The sequence below is a fragment of the Panicum virgatum genome, chromosome 5N, assembly GCF_016808335.1.
Source record: "Panicum virgatum strain AP13 chromosome 5N, P.virgatum_v5, whole genome shotgun sequence".
NCBI lineage: Eukaryota > Viridiplantae > Streptophyta > Magnoliopsida > Poales > Poaceae > Panicum > Panicum virgatum.
Genome location: NC_053149.1, coordinates 6,503,202 through 6,521,692, shown reverse-complemented (window position 1 = coordinate 6,521,692; position 18,491 = coordinate 6,503,202). Strand labels below are relative to the sequence as shown.

At 49.0% G+C, this 18,491-nt stretch overlaps 2 protein-coding genes across 5 annotated transcripts; both read right to left on the bottom strand.

Annotated features, from left to right (window-relative positions):
• Nucleotides 1-270: 270 nt before the first annotated feature.
• On the bottom strand, nucleotides 271-3,888 carry LOC120673119 (thioredoxin H4-1-like). 4 transcript variants are annotated; one of them, XM_039953815.1, is made up of 5 exons: nucleotides 3,326-3,888; nucleotides 2,177-2,246; nucleotides 1,979-2,089; nucleotides 1,031-1,153; nucleotides 271-644 (listed from the first exon to the last, which is right to left on the bottom strand). In XM_039953815.1, exons 2-5 carry the CDS (start codon nucleotides 2,219-2,221, stop codon nucleotides 489-491), a joined length of 435 nt encoding a protein of 144 aa, XP_039809749.1. In that variant the 5' UTR covers nucleotides 2,222-2,246; nucleotides 3,326-3,888; the 3' UTR covers nucleotides 271-488. The 4 variants fall into 4 exon arrangements, with proteins under 4 accessions (XP_039809749.1, XP_039809748.1, XP_039809750.1 ...); XM_039953814.1 differs by having other exon boundaries at nucleotides 2,177-2,237; nucleotides 3,326-3,787; XM_039953816.1 differs by lacking the exon at nucleotides 3,326-3,888 and adding an exon at nucleotides 2,310-2,479.
• A 5,157-nt stretch (nucleotides 3,889-9,045) lies between these two features.
• On the bottom strand, nucleotides 9,046-12,171 carry LOC120673118. Its single transcript, XM_039953813.1, has 3 exons — nucleotides 11,476-12,171; nucleotides 10,150-10,422; nucleotides 9,046-9,700 (listed from the first exon to the last, which is right to left on the bottom strand). Exons 1-3 carry the CDS (start codon nucleotides 12,025-12,027, stop codon nucleotides 9,386-9,388), a joined length of 1,140 nt encoding a protein of 379 aa, XP_039809747.1. The 5' UTR covers nucleotides 12,028-12,171; the 3' UTR covers nucleotides 9,046-9,385.
• Nucleotides 12,172-18,491: the final 6,320 nt, after the last annotated feature.

The following is an 18,491-nucleotide window of genomic DNA, read 5'->3' as shown; positions in this document are numbered from 1 at the left end:
TTTAGCACGCGCCACACAGGCGCCATTTACGTACCATGTACGTGTAAATGTTCTTTTTTTCTGACAATCAAAGCAGGCTACGGCGCAATTTCAACAAAAATGAAAAGAAAAGAAAAGAAAAGGCTATGCGGATACCCTTGGGCCAAGACGTGACGGCCTCTTTCTAGTAATCTGGCCCATTACCTACCATTACAGCGGCTCACTAAATCCTTCGTGCAGCTTGGATGATGCTTCTTTGACCACCAATACAAAAATAAAAAAAGTACAAAAAATAGCAACACAATGAACTTACTACCACAGAAACCAATACTTACATGCTTACGTCATCACCAAGAAGGAGCTGTACAGTCTACACATCGGGGAAGCTATCACACAGATCAATGCGGCTACGCAACGGGGCGAAAAACAAGCTCATGCACGGGTAGAACGAGTTTTGCACGGGCTGGTCGATGAATGTTGATATGATATCAGCCCACACCGTCGTCCTGTCACTTGGCGTCAGGTGCCACGCTGCCACCGGCGACCGCGGCGACTTTCTTCTCAAGCTCGGGCTTGTTGGCGCCGACCAGCTTGTCCACCTGCTGCCCGTTCTTCAGGAAGAAGAACGTCGGTGTCGCCCGGATGTCCCACGACGAGCTGAACTCCTGCAAGACGAAATAAACAAAGGCGTAGGAATCATTTCATGATTTCTCTACTGGTATGAAGTGGCCTGACACAGTTCAGATAAGAAATGGCACTAGAATTTCAAAGCCTGTCAACTGTTCCTATGTTGTAAGACTCTGAGTAACCCAATTATCCGTGTCAGTACGACGATGCAATCTGAACTGAACAGAACACCAACGGGCAGTGATGCAGAAACAATTTTGACTTTTGGTTTACTTCAGGATCATAGAATCGGCATTCTAGATGGGGAAAACGTCAGTCTCAGAAGACATGACTGCATTATATCTTTGTAACAACAGGGTGCCCACACAAGCTGACACCACTTGCATATGAAAACGAAGAATAAGGTTTGATGAAACATTGGTACCATTAACTCGTCGACATCGACTGCCAAGAACATGAGCTGTGGGTACGTCTGCGACATCTCAGCATAAACAGTTGAGATGACCCGGCACGGCCCACACCAGGAAGCACTGAAATTCGCAACCACCTGCAAAATATCCGGAGAAAAAATAGCACCTTTTATCTTATGGTAGTAATATCATAATTCAGTTTAAAAGCATGAGTTCTGCTCATTGCCTAAAATATATTTTGAAACATCATGCCAATAGGTTAATGTATTCTCCCTGACCAAGATGGTGACTAGGCTGACCACAATGTTAATTTTTTCCAGAAGTTCATAGAAAATAAGTACATAATGGTTTTATCAATAAAACCTAATTAGCAGAAAGTAACATAGTAAAAGTGTAAAAGAATAGTAGGCACCACTATGCGCTAACACGAAGGGGGAAGTCTTACTCCTGTTGTTTGTAGGGTAATTGATATGGGACCTGCTCATTATTGAACTGTCTGGATTAAATGTGTCTAGAAAAGGACTCCATACAAAATGTCATGTTCCAATTTGCACAAGATAGCAAACAAGGGCTAAATGCAAAATGGTCTCAATGTTACCATACAACTCTATTTTTATACCAGCATACGAAAGTGGAATTCAAACCTAAACATAGACCACAAAACACACTGAACCAGTTCAGGTTTCCATTGAGATACAGATTTAGGAACAATGATACAGCCTGCACATATGCATACATTGGAGCTGCTTGTGTCATTATCATAAAAAAAAACAAAGAAAGAAATGTGGTGCCCTAGTTTCCTATTTCCAGATAAAAAGAAAGTAGTTTACTGTTAAGTAAAATAAGATCTAGATGGCTGGAACCCACATATCAGATTATGCACCATGCGAAACTTCAGGTGCATTGTATGCCATTCAGAACATGTATATGTTCTCTTATGACCACGGGTTTGTTTTACTTACAATTTTCCCATCCTTGTTTGCCTCTTCAATTTTTTGGTCCCAGTTTTCTTTGCTTGTAATGACATGAACATTGCCACCCCCATAATCAATCTTGTCCTCGCCATCAGTGTGCTGCAGTCCGGGCAGAGAAACATGAGAATCAAGCAGCAAAACAATTCGTGGATTTGAGAATCAACTTGTTTTTGCAGGAAAGCTGACCTTTGCACTGCAACAGCAGCATCTCCTCAGGCGCTTCAGTACCATTCTCAACTGTTGGCACCTGACAAAACTGCATACTCCATCAGACTCTTTCAAACAGGAAATTGTGACAGAAAACCAACGAGATGCTCACAGTATAAGCGCTAGCCACCATCAACAAAAAAAGCTTCTCAGGATCGAGAACATATACAGCAGAGTGCTCAAACCACAGTCCTACTTGGAGATACCATCCTTACACAACCATGATCCAACCTCCCAACATCTGTTGGTGTGAGGATCCAAGGACCAACTTTGTGACCAACTACTTGACATATCAACCACATAAAAAAAACTTGACCTACAGGGGGTAAGACCGCCCCCACGGCATTGTTTGAGAGGTAGAATGACCTTCTCACAGCAGGCCAAGAAAACCACCGAACCCCTGCCCCACCCGTACACGGGGGTCCGTCGCCTTGTGAGTTAGGTCGGGCTCCACAGTGCTTTGGACATGAGGCAGGCGAGGGGTTTTTTTTAACCGGAGGCGGTAATTCGCCCCTTCCGGGGATCGAACCCACGACCTCCGGAGTGCCGCCAGACTGCCGGAATCAATTGGCCCGACATATCAACCACATAAAGTGGTTCAGTCCTAGTTGATGTGGTGGTTGATGCATCGATGCCTTGATGGAACCGGATCCTCCAACGTTGAGCTAGAGTGGTAGGTCCAAAATATATAATCGCCTCCGACGCCAGAAGAAAAATACAATTTAGCTCTCATCATCATCCCCTAGTTGCTAAAAAAACATCTCATGGCAACAGTCTCAATATTTACCCGTTTCTTTATGCTACAACCCACAACCGTACGCTGGTACAGGACGACAATCTGACAGACGCGACACTGGTTTAACCTGCCTACTATTCAGGATTTTTTTTTAAAAAAAAACTATTCAGGATCGCGGAATCCACCCAAAGTCCCAAACTGAAACCACCAATCCGCGGAATCGCCGAATCTAGTAGGAACGGAGAACATCACGAATCCATGAAACTTTTGCACGAATAAGAAAGGGAAAAAACAGGTCCCAAGAAGCCAGGAACTGGGCGTGGAATAGCACATAGGTATAGATCTGATCGGACTGGAGTCCAGAGAGGATTGAGAGGATTGAATTCCTTTACCTGGAAGGCCCGGAATCGGAGGGGCGGATGGATTTGGCGCCAAAAGAGAGGCGGAGACCGACCGGAAGCCTTCCGCGCCGCCGCCGGAGTTGGGGGACAAGGGAAAGCTAGCTATACTAATTCTCTTATGCTCCAGTACCAGCCAGCAGTATTTTTCTCTCACACCAAACCAGCACCAGCTACCAGCTACCAGCCACCAACCAACTAACAGTAATTTTCTCTCACAACAAACCAGCACCAGCCTCCAGCAGCCAGCCGAACAAAGTGACCGATACTTTGGGCTGCTTCGGCTGCTTCCGGCTGCCGGAAGATGCGTGTTCGGCTGCCGGCTAAGATGCGTGTTCGGCTGCCGGCTACCGGGCTGCTTCCGGCTGCTGCGGGATGCTGCTGCCGTTCGGCTGCTAGGAGGGGGAGGTGTGGCTGCTAGGCTGCTGCGCGCTGCTGCTGGCTGCTGCTGCGAGCAGCACACGCTTCACCAGCCGAACACAGGGCTGGAGCAAAGCTGCAAAGGTCTCCTCATGCTCGGCCTTCCCCGTGATGCGCTCACGCGGAAGCATTAGCGGGCAATAATCAAGTCATCAATGCGCGATGATGACGTTCTTTAAGAAGCGTGCGTTAGCTGGCGGTGAAACGGACAGCCAGTAGAGTCCAGTCGTGTACCTTGCCAAATTTCTGCCGTCTTCCCGCAAATTCTTTTGATGCATTCCTGGACTGAGGCCCCCACAATCGAGAAGCTCGAAAAGCCGCATTTGCACTGCAAGTGGAAAAGCTGGTCCAGACCAGCTTCCCGAGCTTCTGCCCTTGTCTCCCCGTCGCCCTCGAGAAACGAGCTCTGTCCCCTCCATGATGGCCGCCGGTGCCCCTCCCTTCCACCGGCCCTCAGCTCCTCGTTGCCCCTCCTCTCCACGACGGCGGCCGCCGACCGCCGAGTCCTCCCTCCCCCCTCGACGGCCATCGCCGTTGCATCCTCCCCTCCCCTCGACGGCCATCACTGCCGCGTCCCGTCCTTTCCTCGACGTCCACCGCCGCCATATCCTCCCCACCCCTCGACGGCCGCCGCCGCGGCGTCCTCCCACCCCCTCGAGATCCGCCGCCGCCCCGTCCTCTCCACCCCTCGAGGTCCGCCGCCGCCGCGTCCGCCCTCCCCTCGACGGCCGCTGCTGTCCCATCCTCTCCACCCCTCGAGGTCTGCCGACGTCGTGCCCACATCTCGATGAGCGCCGCTGCTCCCTACCTTCTCTTCCCAGAAGCTTTGGTTAAAAGTGAGGTTGCCAAACAGGACTCTTTAGCTTCTCCTAGAAGCGCTTTTTGGACTAGCTGGTGCAGTTTTTCCCAACAACAGCTTTTGAAAAATCTACAGCTCCCCAAACAGGACCTAAATCTAAAACAAATGCAACGCCGCCACTCCAACACAGAAGCCACTGGACGGGCCCTCGGGCAGCCAAGGAACGGCCGAACGGGGGCGGAGTGGCCGGTGGTGCAGTCATGCAGACGGCGGAGGGCGTCATCTCCCGGAAGAGGGCGCACGGCGGCACCTTTTTTTTTCCAGCCATTTTTTTCTGCTAATCAGGTTTGTTTTATATTTGAATCTCATGAATTGGACCGATATTTGGAGTGTTCTGAATTGTATATTTGTGCACACCAGCAAAAAAAAGGAAAAAACAGGTCTAGCACGCCCACGATTTGACGTTTGCATTCTGAGCATTTCCAGGCATTGCAACGAGAGTGTTGTGGGGGTTCTAGGGGTACCCACAGCCGGGTGGCGGAACGCACCCGCCTATTCCCCGTGAGGGAGTACTCGGGGAAGTACTAAGCGATGGGGCTGAATCTACGCTGGGACTAGGACTCAAGAACACACGATTTAGAGTGGTTCGGGCCGCCAGAGCGTAATACCCTACGTCCACTGTGAGATGTATTGTTCTTGGTTGTGTGTATGAACCTATCCTCTGTTGGCCTTGGCCCTTGCTCAGCCTGAGGTTTTCTAGCGGCGCCCCCCCTTTTATAGATCAAGGGGGAGCGGATACATAGGGCGTTGATGCCCCGACAGGTGGGCCCAACGTGACTGTGGCTACAGTGGTAGCGAATCTTTACTGCTGCTCTCCTGACTCAGGGGGGTCTTTTCTTGTCCCGTCAACTAGGCGCCTGTTGGAGTAGCGTAGCTTGCGGCGTGGCCTGCTGAGGCTATTATGTAGCGTCATAATGGGCGAAGCTGAGCCGTCGTATCCATCTGGTAGACGCAGTATGGGCGGCGCCAGCGGCTCCACTGCCTTGGTAATACGCGATCAATAGTATCCCCTGGTCAATGAAACGCCTCAGCTTCTGTCATATCAATGCAGACGTTCACCTACTGCAATAAATGCAATGGTGGGTGAACGTTGGTGTGGAAACCCAAACGGCCATGTCTTGCAGACACGTGGCGGCCCCGGACCACCCCGACGCGGGGCGTCGATCTCTTCCCTTAGCAAGGGGTCCGGTTATTATACAGGGGGTCCGGGACCCCATGAGGGGTCCGGGACCCTGCGGGGGTCCGGTCTCCTCGAGTTCCTGCCTTTTCCGGGACACGTGGTGTCTCCGGACCTTTCCCATCTGAGGATCGGCCCAGGCCGCTGCTGGGAGAACAGGATTCCGGACCGCAGGGGTCCGGCTGTTTGGATGTAGTTAAGGATAACTACAAGATCCTTGCCTAGACACAGCAAGAGGGGGTACCCCAGTCCTGGGGTACCGACAGTGGCCCCCGGGCCCACCTCGGGTGAGGTACGAACCCGCAGGTGGGGCCACCATCGTGATGAGTTCCTACGCAAGTTGATTGCGTTGGTGTGCCCACAGAGAGAGCGGGCATCCCGGACCCCTGAGGCCGGTATGCCTGTTGCTAGGTTTAGGTACTAGAGTGCTCTCCATGGGGCGACGAAGGTGTAGGCTTAGGGTACGGAACCAAGCTAAGCGGCTACACAGACTTCGGATCGCTCAGGGAGCAAGCACTGCTTCCCGGACCTGGCTTTTGTCGACCGTGGCGAGCGGTCTCCGCCGGAGCGGGCCACCGGAGTGGACTTGGAGCGACCGTGGCGAGCGGTCTCCGCCGGAGCGGGCCACCGGAGTGGACTTGGAGCGACCGTGGCGAGCGGTCTCCGCCGGAGCGGGCCACCGGAGTGGACTTGGAGCGACCGTGGAGAGCGGTCTCCGCCGGAGCGGGCCACCGGAGTGGACTTGGAGCGACCGTGGCGAGCGGTCTCCGCCGGAGCGGGCCACCGGAGTGGACTTGGAGCGACCGTTGCTGATAATCCGATGAAGCATGTTACCGGACCTCACAGTAAGGTGCAAAGAAACCAAGCCTTATACTAGAAGAGAGCCCGGGACCTCTAAAGACAGCAGTCCTGGATACTAGAGTACTTGTAACAGGGTAGTGAAGTACGTAAACTTAGGGTACATTACCAGGCTAAGCCACGCGGAGCTTCTCTACCCCAGGATACAAATACCACTTCTCCAGAGCAGGTCCTTAGGGGTCCGGACTGTCTTCCAGCTAGAAGGGGTGTCTTCACCTGACCACAAGCCAGCAACTTAACTTGGATTGTTAGCAATAAGGGAAACTCCGGTCAAGAGGAAAGAATAGTTAAACCAAGGCGAATAAATGTAATCAGGGTGGAGCCTAGGTAAAACTGAGGAAGAAAATCTCCTTTATTATTGTGGTTGTCACGGTATACATCGGAGGTCGGGATTACGAGGTCGGACCTCCACCGCTCCGGACCGCTTTTGCCTGTTTGTGTGATAGGGCCAGAGGTCGGGTTTACAAGGTCGGACCTTGACCGCTCTGGACACACACGTAGACGCCACGCTATTACAAAGGAGAAAATCTCTCATTCCTTTCTTAGGAGTAACCTACGGCTGCATGCTATACAGCGCGTGAAGGCGCCCTGGATGTGCCTGAACCGCATCATCCAGCATCACCTCGGGAGCTCGGGGGACCCCTCCTTGCCTAAGAGCCGTCACATGCTTACATGGCATGAGACAAATTCTTTGGCTTTGAATGGAAGAGGCCCCCTCCCCCTGCCGTCGCCGTTGCCGATGGAAACCAGAGCGCTTGCGCAGCAGATGGACCGGTGCGACGCGTGGAGAAGTGCGGTCGTTTGCCGGCTTGTCCTTGGTGCTAGCGCCAGGGGCCCCCGCGCGAGGAGGCGGGGTCCTGTCTGCAGCAGCACCGAGCAACGCTGAGGTGGATCTCCGGTGCTGGAGACGGCAGGACGACACGGTCCACTTCCTCCGGGATGGCCGTCGGCTCCAGGCTCCATGTTGAGAGGAAGCCTTGAGCCGACACCATGCCACCGCAGAGGAGGTGTGGCCGTTGCTTGAGAGAAAACCTTGAGTCGACGTAGGGGCAGCAGCGCCTCCGCTGTGCGCCGCTACGCCGGCTCCGAGGTGTCGCAGTGGCGACGCACAGCAGGCGTCGCTGTCGTGCGCCGCCGCACCGAGGGCGTTGCTGCGCCGGTGCCAAGACAGGTGGAGAGAGTGTGGCCCTGCCTTCCTTCATCTTCAGGTTCGTTGTTGCAGAGGAAGAACACAGCCCAGAGGCCTGAAGATCCAACCTGCGCCTGACTTCCCCACGGACGGCGCCAAAATGTTGTGGGGGTTCTAGGGGTACCCACAGCCGGGTGGCGGAACGCACCCGCCTATTCCCCGTGAGGGAGTACTCGGGGAAGTACTAAGCGATGGGGCTGAATCTACGCTGGGACTAGGACTCAAGAACACACGATTTAGAGTGGTTCGGGCCGCCGGAGCGTAATACCCTATGTCCACTGTGAGATGTATTGTTCTTGGTTGTGTGTATGAACCTATCCTCTGCTGGCCTTGGCCCTTGCTCAGCCTGAGGTTTTCTAGCGGCGCCCCCCCTTTATAGATCAAGGGGGAGCGGATACATAGGGCGTTGATGCCCCGACAGGTGGGCCCAACGTGACTGTGGCTACAGTGGTAGCGAATCTTTACTGCTGCTCTCCTGACTCAAGGGGGTCTTTTCTTGTCCCGTCAACTAGGCGCCCGTTGGAGTAGCGTAGCTTGCGGCGTGGCCTGCTGAGGCTATTATGTAGCGTCATAATGGGCGAAGCTGAGCCGTCGTATCCATCTGGTAGACGCAGTATGGGCGGCGCCAGCGGCTCCACTGCCTTGGTAATACGCGATCAATAGTATCCCCTGGTCAATGAAACGCCTCAGCTTCTGTCATATCAATGCAGACGTTCACCTACTGCAATAAATGCAATGGTGGGTGAACGTTGGTGTGGAAACCCAAACGGCCATGTCTTGCAAACACGTGGCGGCCCCGGACCACCCCGACGCGGGGCGTCGATCTCTTCCCTTAGCAAGGGGTCCGGTTATTATACAGGGGGTCCGGGACCCCATGAGGGGTCCGGGACCCTGCGGGGGTCCGGTCTCCTCGAGTTCCTGCCTTTTCCGGGACACGTGGTGTCTCCGGACCTTTCCCATCTGAGGATCGGCCCAAGCCGCTGCTGGGAGAACAGGATTCCGGACCGCATGGGTCCGGCTGTTTGGATGTAGTTAAGGATAACTACAAGATCCTTGCCTAGACACAGCAAGAGGGGGTACCCCAGTCCTGGGGTACCGACAGAGAGCGACATCAATATTTCGCTCAGGAAAACAACGCATTTTTAAAAGAAAAATTGTCTTCATGTCACGAGGAAAAAAAAACATCCTGTCGTAGGCATTCAGCAACGACCTTGAAGCTTAATAACCGCTTAAGTAGAACAAGCGACATGCCTAGAAGCAGGTAAACTGGCTCAGGGCCTAAGGTCATCTCAATCCTCAAAGCACCAGATGTGCAGCAAAAAGGCAACCACTAATCATCCACTAAATTACATTGCTGCCCGCGTAATCCGTTGCAGAGCAGCCAAAATTATTACTTTCTTGAACATGCTGTGAATGGTGACGTCAGGTCGCCAACCCAAAACTGAAAACTCTGATGCAATCTTCTCTTTGCTGTGGGAAGGCCGATTGCTACATTGTGGGGTGAAGGGGAAAGAAAACAATGCACAAGGTGAAAATTTGATACAGGTGATGTCAAGAAGCTTTCTCCAGATTCTCCGCCTCCCGCCGCCTCCGCTCTGCATCCTCCTCACGCCTCAATGCTTCCTCCTCCTCTTCTTGTTGCCGTTTCTCAGCCTCCTCACGCTCCCTGCGTTCATCCTCTGCGTCCTCTCTTTCATCGAGATAATCAAACTCCTTCTCTGCAGCCATAGCTTTTAAGATGGGATCTCGCAGCTCAGATATCAAGCCCCCACCCACCTTGTACTCTTGTTCGTCACCGACAAGGAATAGCCGTTGGTCAGGCCCTGATTCCATTGGTATATCAACAGCTAGGAGCTTCATGTCATACTGCAAAGGGATTAAGACAAGGTAAGAAAAGGAGCCGTCATTGAGCAAACCACTCATCTGCTTACTGTCTGAAGCAAATTGGGATCATACATAAGATTTCTTCAAATGATACTAGAAGTAGAGCTTAAAGATCTCAAACTCCATGTGCAAAATTTGCCTGTCACTCTACTGTCATTCATTTCAAGTTTTCAACAAAAGAATTGCCCACAATTGTCCACAGACATAAAATAGTGCCAGTGAATTTGAAGAAAAAGCAGTTTAGCTTGACTTCTATCATTAAGGAAGAAGCACAAAAGAGTCATTTAACTCTGCTTCTGTACAGGATCATTTTTCAATCTATTTGTTCAATAAAGGCCTAAGGTCTCCTCATAATTGTACATATATAAGCATCAGAAATTCTCTAGCACACTTAAGTAGTTGCTATAAGTAGTCAGATATAATTCAAATACCTGTCCCTTTTTCTTCTTGACCCCAACACTTACGAGACCCCTTCTTTCTGATCCTTTGATGGGGAATATGAGGAAACATCGTTTGCCACCCAGCTTAAATTTGAAGTCCTTCAATTTAGGGCCTCCTCCAGACATAACATATGCTCTGACATCAGTGCCAGTTAAGGGTGCACCCATGACTTCAAGGATTGCAGCAGATGTATTGAGCTTTGTCATAGCCATCCGATACACCTTGTCAGGGTTTATGGTCAACCTTGCACGTGCATACATACCCTATAAGACAAAGACAGATCATTAGAATAATTTGCTCCCCCAAAAAATGAGGCATCATCTGTAAAGCAAAGTTGTACTCAGATCCTTAAATTGCCAATGACATCATTTCATGAGTGTTCAACATGATAAAAACAGCTGAGAGTGAACCCAAACATCAGTCATGAAAAAATTAGCAACAGGCTATATTGTGAGGAAACCAAAATAATAATTCCAATTAACATGAACTCTGCACTCTGCAGTCACGTTCACACTTCTCAGACATTTCATATTCTGTTTGCTGCAGCTGAGTAGACTGTCAAACTCTGCATTTTCTCCATAAATTAATTGGATTAGGCCACAGGAAACCAAAATGACACAAAATGATGGCAGAGAGCTAATATGAGCACACCTGATGCATGATTATCTGCTATTCATAACATCATCTTGCAGATTATAGGATCTCTAACTGTTTCCCTACATGATAAGCTGCTGTCAGCATAACAGCTCTATTAATACCCACATGGTAAATTCCCATCTAATATTCATAGCTAATTAGGCACTATGGATCTGTTTGGCAAACCAAAATTGAATAAAACAAGGTGCTTGCGATATGAGACATATCTAGGGTAATTGGTTCTTAAGCAAATTAAGTTCAAAATCAAAGTAATTGGCGGAGGTAGTTCAAAAATGCGACAGCATATCCCAGAAGGCCAGAAGAGAATCTAAGCGTGTTTAGCATGGTACGTAACATTCCGCCATGTTGCTCAATCATATGATCTATATAATGTATTGCTTTTATCAAGGATGCCGTCAACATTCATATGATCAACAGGAATGGTAACTTAGTGCAGTTCACTAATTCTTTTATCATGAATATAACCCAGTGGGACAAGGACAACTATAGTCTTAACAGTCGTAATGTGCTCATGTACAGCAAGCTGAACCACCAGAACAGCAGGGCAATTTATATCCTAATTATAACCAACCAGAAACCATCAACAGAGCAACATTCCCAGTTCACCACATACACACAAGCGTATGATAGTTAGGCGGACACGAGGGAATGGTACTCACGGCGAAGGCGACAATGGCGGTGGCGAGGGCGAGGAACCCGTACTTGGCCATGCCCTCGGAGAGGCCGACGAATGTGCTGGCGACCCCGAACATGATCCTCCACAGCGCGATGCAGACGATGACGCCCCCGGCGCCGACGAGGATCATGTAGTTGCGCCTCCAGAAGGCCTCGACCTGCAGCCCGACGGCCTCCCGGTACCGCGCCACCGCGCTCCTCGCCGCCTCCACGGGCCGCCCCAGCCCCTTCACCCCCTGCCCCAGCGGCGCCAGCTTGGACCCGCCCCGGGTCGACACCGACCTGACCCCGCCCACGAGCCGCCGCGCCCGCTGCGGCAGCGGAGGCAGCATCCGGTGCCCCAGCCTCGCATCTGGGCGCGCGGTGGAGAAGAAGCGGGAGGAGGGGGAGAAGGAGGGGGTAGGGGAGTGGCGGGGGATGGGGACGGGAGCGGGAGGCGCGAGGCGCGCGGCAGCGGGCGAGGTGGTGGGGTGGAGGAGGAGGCGGCGGTGGAGGGTGCGGAGGGCGCGCCGCGAGGAGGAGAGGGCGGCCGCCATGGAAGCGGGGGATCGAATCGAGATCGGGTTCGCAGTCGCGGGCAGCGGTGTGCGAAGTCAGACGAGGGATCGAGTGGGCGGCAGCTTGGACCAGGCAGAGACTCGTGGCGAATTTTCCTCGATTTTTTTGGTCGCGCTTCGATCGGTACTGCGTTGCTTCTGAGGTCCCGATCTAGTTTGTGCATCGCATTTTGCAGCTGCCCGATCGGTACGGCGATGCACATGCACTGTAGTGAAAGATCTTATGGTAGGATTATTCTAGCATTGTGCATTTGAATAAATTTTGTGAAACAAATAAATTTGAATGAATCGTGGCTAATTGGGCATATTGTATACCATACGACAGGCTGTGTTACATTTTACAGTGGTCCGATGACATAGCATAGCATTGCATCACACAATTCGAATACATTGTGTTATAAACCAAACAATTCGTCAAGACCGCATCAATTTTCGTTGTGCATTAGCAGTAACCAAGTTCTCACCTGTGGTGTGTTTAGTTATGTTTATCTGTGAGTGAATGTTTCCGTGACCGAGAAAGACGACGCGGTAACGCCGCACCAGCAAGATCATCAATACAGTGAAAACTTCCTGCAATGTGTGGGTCCTAGTATGGCCGAGAGTACCTGAAGATCCAGGGGCGTGTGCCTGAATCTTGGTGGGGTTTTTTTTCTTGCGGCAATGGGACCCTCGAGACAATATACTTCTGGTGCTCTGAAGTACAAAATTTACACGCGAAGTCGAGTGGCTCGCTAGTCATTGTTGTCTGCTGGCCAAAAATCCATATGTAGAACAAGAGAGAAACTATGGGCCTATTTTCTCATGAGGTTGAGACTCTCACTGCGCTCATGAGCTTGAGAGTTTGGATCCCCACGTCTCAACCCTACAAAAAAAATCCCGGCGGCCCGCGCGACCAGCCGACCTGGTACCCGCCAAACAACGATCTGTTATAATTTTTGGATCAACTAGCAGTAGATCGAATGGGAGTACTCACTGATTCTTAGAAACTCGACTTGGCCACCACTGGTTCGTCGGGGAAGGATTGCTCTGGGGCAGCGACGCGGGGTGCAGAGGCAATGTCGAGGTCGGTGAGGGTTGTTGACACAGCGGGTCGCCGGAGTTGTGGAGGGCAGCGCCGGTGGCGCGCAGTGACATCCGACGACGAGGACGTCCTCGCTATGGCGAGGACGGTGGCGTCGGTGGACTTCCCGCCGCAGCAGCGCCCCCTCTAGATCGGGTTAGGGTTTTGGACGGTGGGAACGGTAGCGGCGGCGAACCTCGTGTCATGTGCCGCATTCCCTACCTCCTCTATATATGGCACTACGCGACGGGGGCCCACCAGCCGTCTATTGGGCTGGGCGTCCCCGATCAGGACACGAGTCAAGGGCCCAGTTGCCGTTGGGCCAACTGGTGGAGATCAATATTAACATTCTCCCCCTTGATCTCACCTTACACTTTTAAAACTTTACAACTTGACGTAACCCTTTTTACTTTCTCTTTAGTTGCTTTGCTATTGGCCTCGTCTCATTGCAGATCAGTACGTAGAACATACCTCATCATGACGGTTATTAGTTACCGTCAGACTTAACAGCCACAATGTACCTTTCTGTATTGAAACAAGACTTTAACCTTTCTTTGGGCCCTTTAGTAATCCAGAAATCATAGGCCTTCCGTAAAACTCATGTCGACTTGGGTGGTAGGCCTTTGATAAGCAGATCTGCAAGCACTTGCTCGATATTTTGATGCTCAATGCTTTCATATGATTCTGGATTTTCTCCTTTGCAACATATATAACTCCCCGTCAAAGTGTTTGGCAGCACACTTGACATGTTGCCATACGAGTGAAAACATTCGAATGGTATATTACTGTTGTCTACCATTATCAATTCCGGCTAACGGTTTCCTCAACCATTTTGCCTGTCCTGTAGCCTCATATAATGCTAAACTTTGGGTACACAACCCAACTTTGGGTACACAACCCATGAATCACAACTATTTTGCTTTGGAGCTTTTCCACAATAAAACTCCAAGCGCGAGTGTTAGCTACTACTGTGGGCTTCACTAAACATCTCGCCAAAACTTAATTCTTTTTACTCATAACTTTTTGAGAGTACATGTTTCTTTCTTATTTAGCACGAGGCTGACAATATTTTGCAAAATTACAAAACATTCTATAACTCCATTCCAGTGATCTATTGCTGGACTGGACTTCTGTCAAAATATCCCGGATACTTGCGCTATGTCAGGGTAAATTCTTTTGAGCACTAATTTTGCTTCCAACAGCTGAGGCACATGGAACCTTTTCTTTTTGATCGATCATATAACGGTTCCTGGAATCCTGAAAATTCCAAAACTATTACCCTTGACAATAAAATAGGCGTAGGCTTACTCGTATGCATACTATATATTTTTAGAACTCTTTTCTAAGTATGCTCTCTGCGAAATTCCAAATACCCCTTTTCTTTTATCCCAGTAAATTTCCATTCCTTGACTGAATGGATCTTCACCGAGATTTCTCTTATCAAAACTAGAGGTCATAATAACTTTCTTTGAACTTCGCGGGAAAGGGATTTCCCATCTTTGAACTTTGCATATTTGCAATTTGTCATCTTGCATTGACCTTTACTTAAAACCCAAAACTTTTCTTTGTACTCACAAAACTTTAGATACCACTGCACTAAAATCTGATTCCATCAGATGGTATCCCAATGTTCTTTTCTTTCCACAACAAAAAAAAACATTTGCTTATGTCATGTATATACTTTTCTTGTACAAATCTCCAATATCCATCTAACGCTATTCAAAAAGCAGTATGCCACCAATTGCATTATGATTCTAAAAGAATCCTTTTATGAGACTGAATAAAATATCTCATTATAACTTATTCTTTTCTTTGCACAAAACTTTTTTGCCATAAGTCGTGCTTAGCAACTTTTCATGTTCCCTCCGGAGTCACGTTTCAATCTTGTTGTCGGTATCCTGTAACAGGGATACCCACTCTTACTGCGGCAAGGCAGGACCCGCGTAGTTATCCGTAACTGCGCGCAAAGGACGGAGTAGCCAGGCCCCATGGGTCAGGCTCTTTCCTCACCAGGCCACGTGTCTCTAAGGAAGGGAAGCTCCGAGCTGACAGCTGAGGCCTCGGACCCCCATAGGGGTCCGGGACCTCCTGCGTCCATCCGGACCTACCTTACCGCGTGGGGGTCCGGAGCCGCCACGTGTCCCGGAGGCACGGGCGCGGGCTCGTGCGCGAGTCTTCCGCTAGAAGACTCGCCCACCCACCGCATTTAATGCGGATGGTTGAGGCGTGCTCTGCCGCCGCAGCACGCGGGACAGCCTTTGTCAGGCCTCACTGCGCATCGCGTACTACCAAGGTACACAGTGCAGCCGCCTGTGCCGCACCCGCGCAGAGCCCGTCTGCCGCATTAATTGGATACGACGGCACGGCACTTTTCCATCATGCTTCCTACGCCGCAAGCTATGCGGCTCGTTCAGCTACGTGGCAGGCAACGCCGCTAGCTATGCCTGGCGCCACTCCGACAAGATAGCGCCTGGACACGCCGGACGGAGGATTCCGGGAGCAGGCATGGAATCCGGGAGAGGGATCTCCTTCGCCTGCAACGCCATAATTATGAACAGTATGTTATCTTGTACTTCATCATTGGGCCCACCTGTCGGGGTCCCAACGGCCATGTACGCGCCCCCTTGAGATATAAACGGGAGGCGCTCGTTGTGCACAACAAGCTCTCCAGACACACACAAGCTCTCGCGAACTCTCTCGAGGCAAGGCAATACAACACACAGTGGACGTAGGGTATTACGCTCCGGCGGCCCGAACCACTATAATCCCGCTGTGTTCATCGTGTTCTTGAGCGAGATCGAACTAGGACAAGCTAACCCTGAATACACACCCTCTGGGCTTAGGCGGGTGCCTTCCGCCACCCGGTTGTGGTTTGCAGCACCACGACACTTGTAGACCCATTATAGCCTACTGTCTTGGCTCCATTAGAAACTTATTCTATGTTCCAAAACAAATTTGGAATTTCCAGGTCTCATGACATCTTTTGTAGTTTTTTGACACTTCGACGAATGAGACAACTCAATTTCTGCCATTCATATATACAATGCCAACAATATTGAGACAATTGAGTACTTGAATCGTAGGAGTGAACATACAGTTTCACTTCTCTTCAAACCTTAGTTATCAGAATACTTTACTCCCCCAGATTATCCCATTCTATTGTAAAGATGGAATATCTTTGCTTTTGTTTGGGTTTGACTTTACATGCCTCGCAGGGTGCTTTAAGCACCTTTTCTTTTCAGTTGCTTTGAGGCTCAACTATCTTTTCTTCCTATTTGGAGCTGAAAAACTCCAGGAATTTCGCTTACTTTTATTGTTGGGGTATCAATGTTATGACCGTTGTACTCCCTTCTCGGTCATATTCACTTTAATAGATCATCCTTGCTTTAATTTTGAGGAGAATTTCTTTGTAAATCTTAGTCTTTCTAACCTTTCTCCCCCTCGAAATATGGCACAGACTTTGCTGCCATGATTTCGAAACTATTTTCAGTAATTGTGAACGAGGAGCCTTTTCATTACTTGAACTTTATTCTATGATCAAGTCATGCAAAATAATGGGAGTACCATTTTCCTCGTTCCATTTCAAGAGCTAATCAGAGTTCTTGCTATTGTTACATTTTCAAGAACTCATCAAGTTCTTCATTTTGCTATACTTTAGCAAGTCATGCTTGCAATCTTGGTTCATATACAACTTTTCTTTTGTCCTTCGACTTTTTTCAAGTCACTATTCAATATGCCACTGTAACAGTGCATAGGAATTGCTAGAATAGCTTTAAAAGCTCCCCCAGACTTCTTCACTTTTATGTGATACTCAAGTAGCACATGAGCCATCACAAAACTTTCTCTGCCATGCAGGATATGAATGGCACAAGTGCCAAAAATTTTCCAACATGCGGTATAAAACTTTAAAAGCATGTTTAATTCAACGTTGGTCAAATTGAACGTGCGTGAAACTCTTTTCAACCATTATCTTTACTATTGAAGGACAAGGAAAAAACATAATATAGTGATAAAACTTTGGTCACAATGACTAAAACATGCACATATACTTTATTTTCTAATTAAATCTTCCCGTTGGTTCCAATTTAATCAGAAAATTTAACAAATCTCTATATTACAAAAACTTTAGTGAGAGAAAAACCAAAAACCTTTCCGAAAAAGTTGCATGTCTTTTTCATATCAACTCAGAATGGAACAAAAACTTTTCTTTCTTAACCTCAACTATACAGTTGAGTAACCTCAAACTTTATCTGTAACGTTGATCGGAATCAACTTTTGTTTGTTAATTTCTCTCTACTCGGGAAGAATTGTATGTCTTAATTTAACGTTGGTCAAAATTAAAACATACAACTTTTCTTTACTTTCAATTCTATATCACCGTTGGGCAGAAATAGAACACATGACTGGAATAAAAATTATAATATTGCCATCAACAACTTTGGTCAGAAAATTACAACATCATAATAAACTTTAAAATTTCTTTTCTTTTAAGATCAAACTAATGCTCAACTTGACACTTACAATGGCAAAATATGCCAAAACAACTTTTCTTTGACTTACAACAGCGGAAGCTTTTCTTAACCTTAAACTTACAGGCTGCCTTTTCCCACAGGGAAGAACTCATCTGAGTTTATCTTTCTTTATTTCAGCGGAAAACTTTTCTTTCTTTCATAAGCTTTTCTTTGTCTTTCTCTATTCTCTGGAAAATTGATCACTTTGATGCAAAAAAGTCAGAGATATAACATTGAACTTAAAATCAAAATAAAATTATAATATTGTTATCATCAACGTTGGTCAGAAAATAACAATACTATAATTAACTTCATACCAATATCTTTCTTCTCCTCTATTTAAATTTTTTCCCGTTGGTTCTAATTTAAATAGAGGATGAAACTTTTACTTTGCAACGGAAACATTAAAATTCTATATTCAGAAACATTGTTGTACTCTTTATTCTCTAAACAATATACACGTTGGTGCAAAATTGAATAGAGAATAAATTACAATCAAAATCATCAAATCACCATTCAAAAGATTTCTGATAAATAGAAAATCGTAAAACTTCTTTGCTGTGCTTTGCAGCCCATACTGCAAATTTGGCTCGCGACCCTTTCTTCGCGCGGCCCAGCTCGCCTGGCCTGCAGCGGCCCGAAGGCGCGCTTGCCTCCGCGCGGCCCAGCAGCTGCTCGGCCTGCTCGCGCAGCAGCTACCGGCGGCCCAACTCGCGGCGCCCCCCAGCCCACCTCGATCTAAGCCGTCGATCTCGATCGGACGGCTCTCCGTTGATTTCGCTGGGTCAAAACCGGCGACGGTCGGCTCCCCCGCAACCCTAGCTCGCCCTTCTCTCCTCCCTTTCTCTGAGCCGCACGGCAGCCGCCACCGA